The 382-nt window shown below is 52.9% G+C and overlaps 1 protein-coding gene across 1 annotated transcript; it reads right to left on the reverse strand.

The window, feature by feature from the left end:
- Window positions 1-3: 3 nt before the first annotated feature.
- LOC121940806 (CD5 antigen-like) lies at window positions 4-373 on the reverse strand (the record flags this gene model as incomplete). The annotated part of the gene is made up of 2 exons (XM_042483494.1): window positions 4-57; window positions 136-373. Coding segments are annotated over 2 exons (292 nt in total), but the record flags the coding sequence as incomplete, so codon positions are not given.
- Between the last annotated feature and the right edge of the window lie 9 nt (window positions 374-382).

Genomic DNA, 382 nt, shown 5'->3' on the forward strand with positions numbered 1-382 from the left:
GTTTCACCTCCAGTGTTCCTGCACAGCGCCTGGATCCTCCAACCAACCTGACAGGATCTGAACAGAAACAAGAGCGTCATCGGCAAAACAATAAAGCAAGTTTTCAAACCAAATCAGCTGCAGCTCTTCTTCTACCTGCGCAGGTGAGTTCAACAGCTTTGCCAGCTGAGCAGGTGTTTCTGTCTGAGTCTGAGGTTGTACAGTCCAGGAGAGCAGACTCGTTTCCTGAACACTGGAACTCTTTGGTCCACGTTGGAGCCTCCACTTCTTCATAGAGCGCCCCCTGGAGGACTGAAGGAGCCCCACAGCCGAGGTCCCGACAGACCACCTCTGCATCCTGCTGGTCAAAGTCAGCTTCACACACAGAGGACCACAACTGGTT

The sequence above is a fragment of the Plectropomus leopardus genome, unplaced genomic scaffold (genome assembly GCF_008729295.1).
Source record: "Plectropomus leopardus isolate mb unplaced genomic scaffold, YSFRI_Pleo_2.0 unplaced_scaffold94287, whole genome shotgun sequence".
Taxonomy (NCBI): domain Eukaryota; kingdom Metazoa; phylum Chordata; class Actinopteri; order Perciformes; family Serranidae; genus Plectropomus; species Plectropomus leopardus.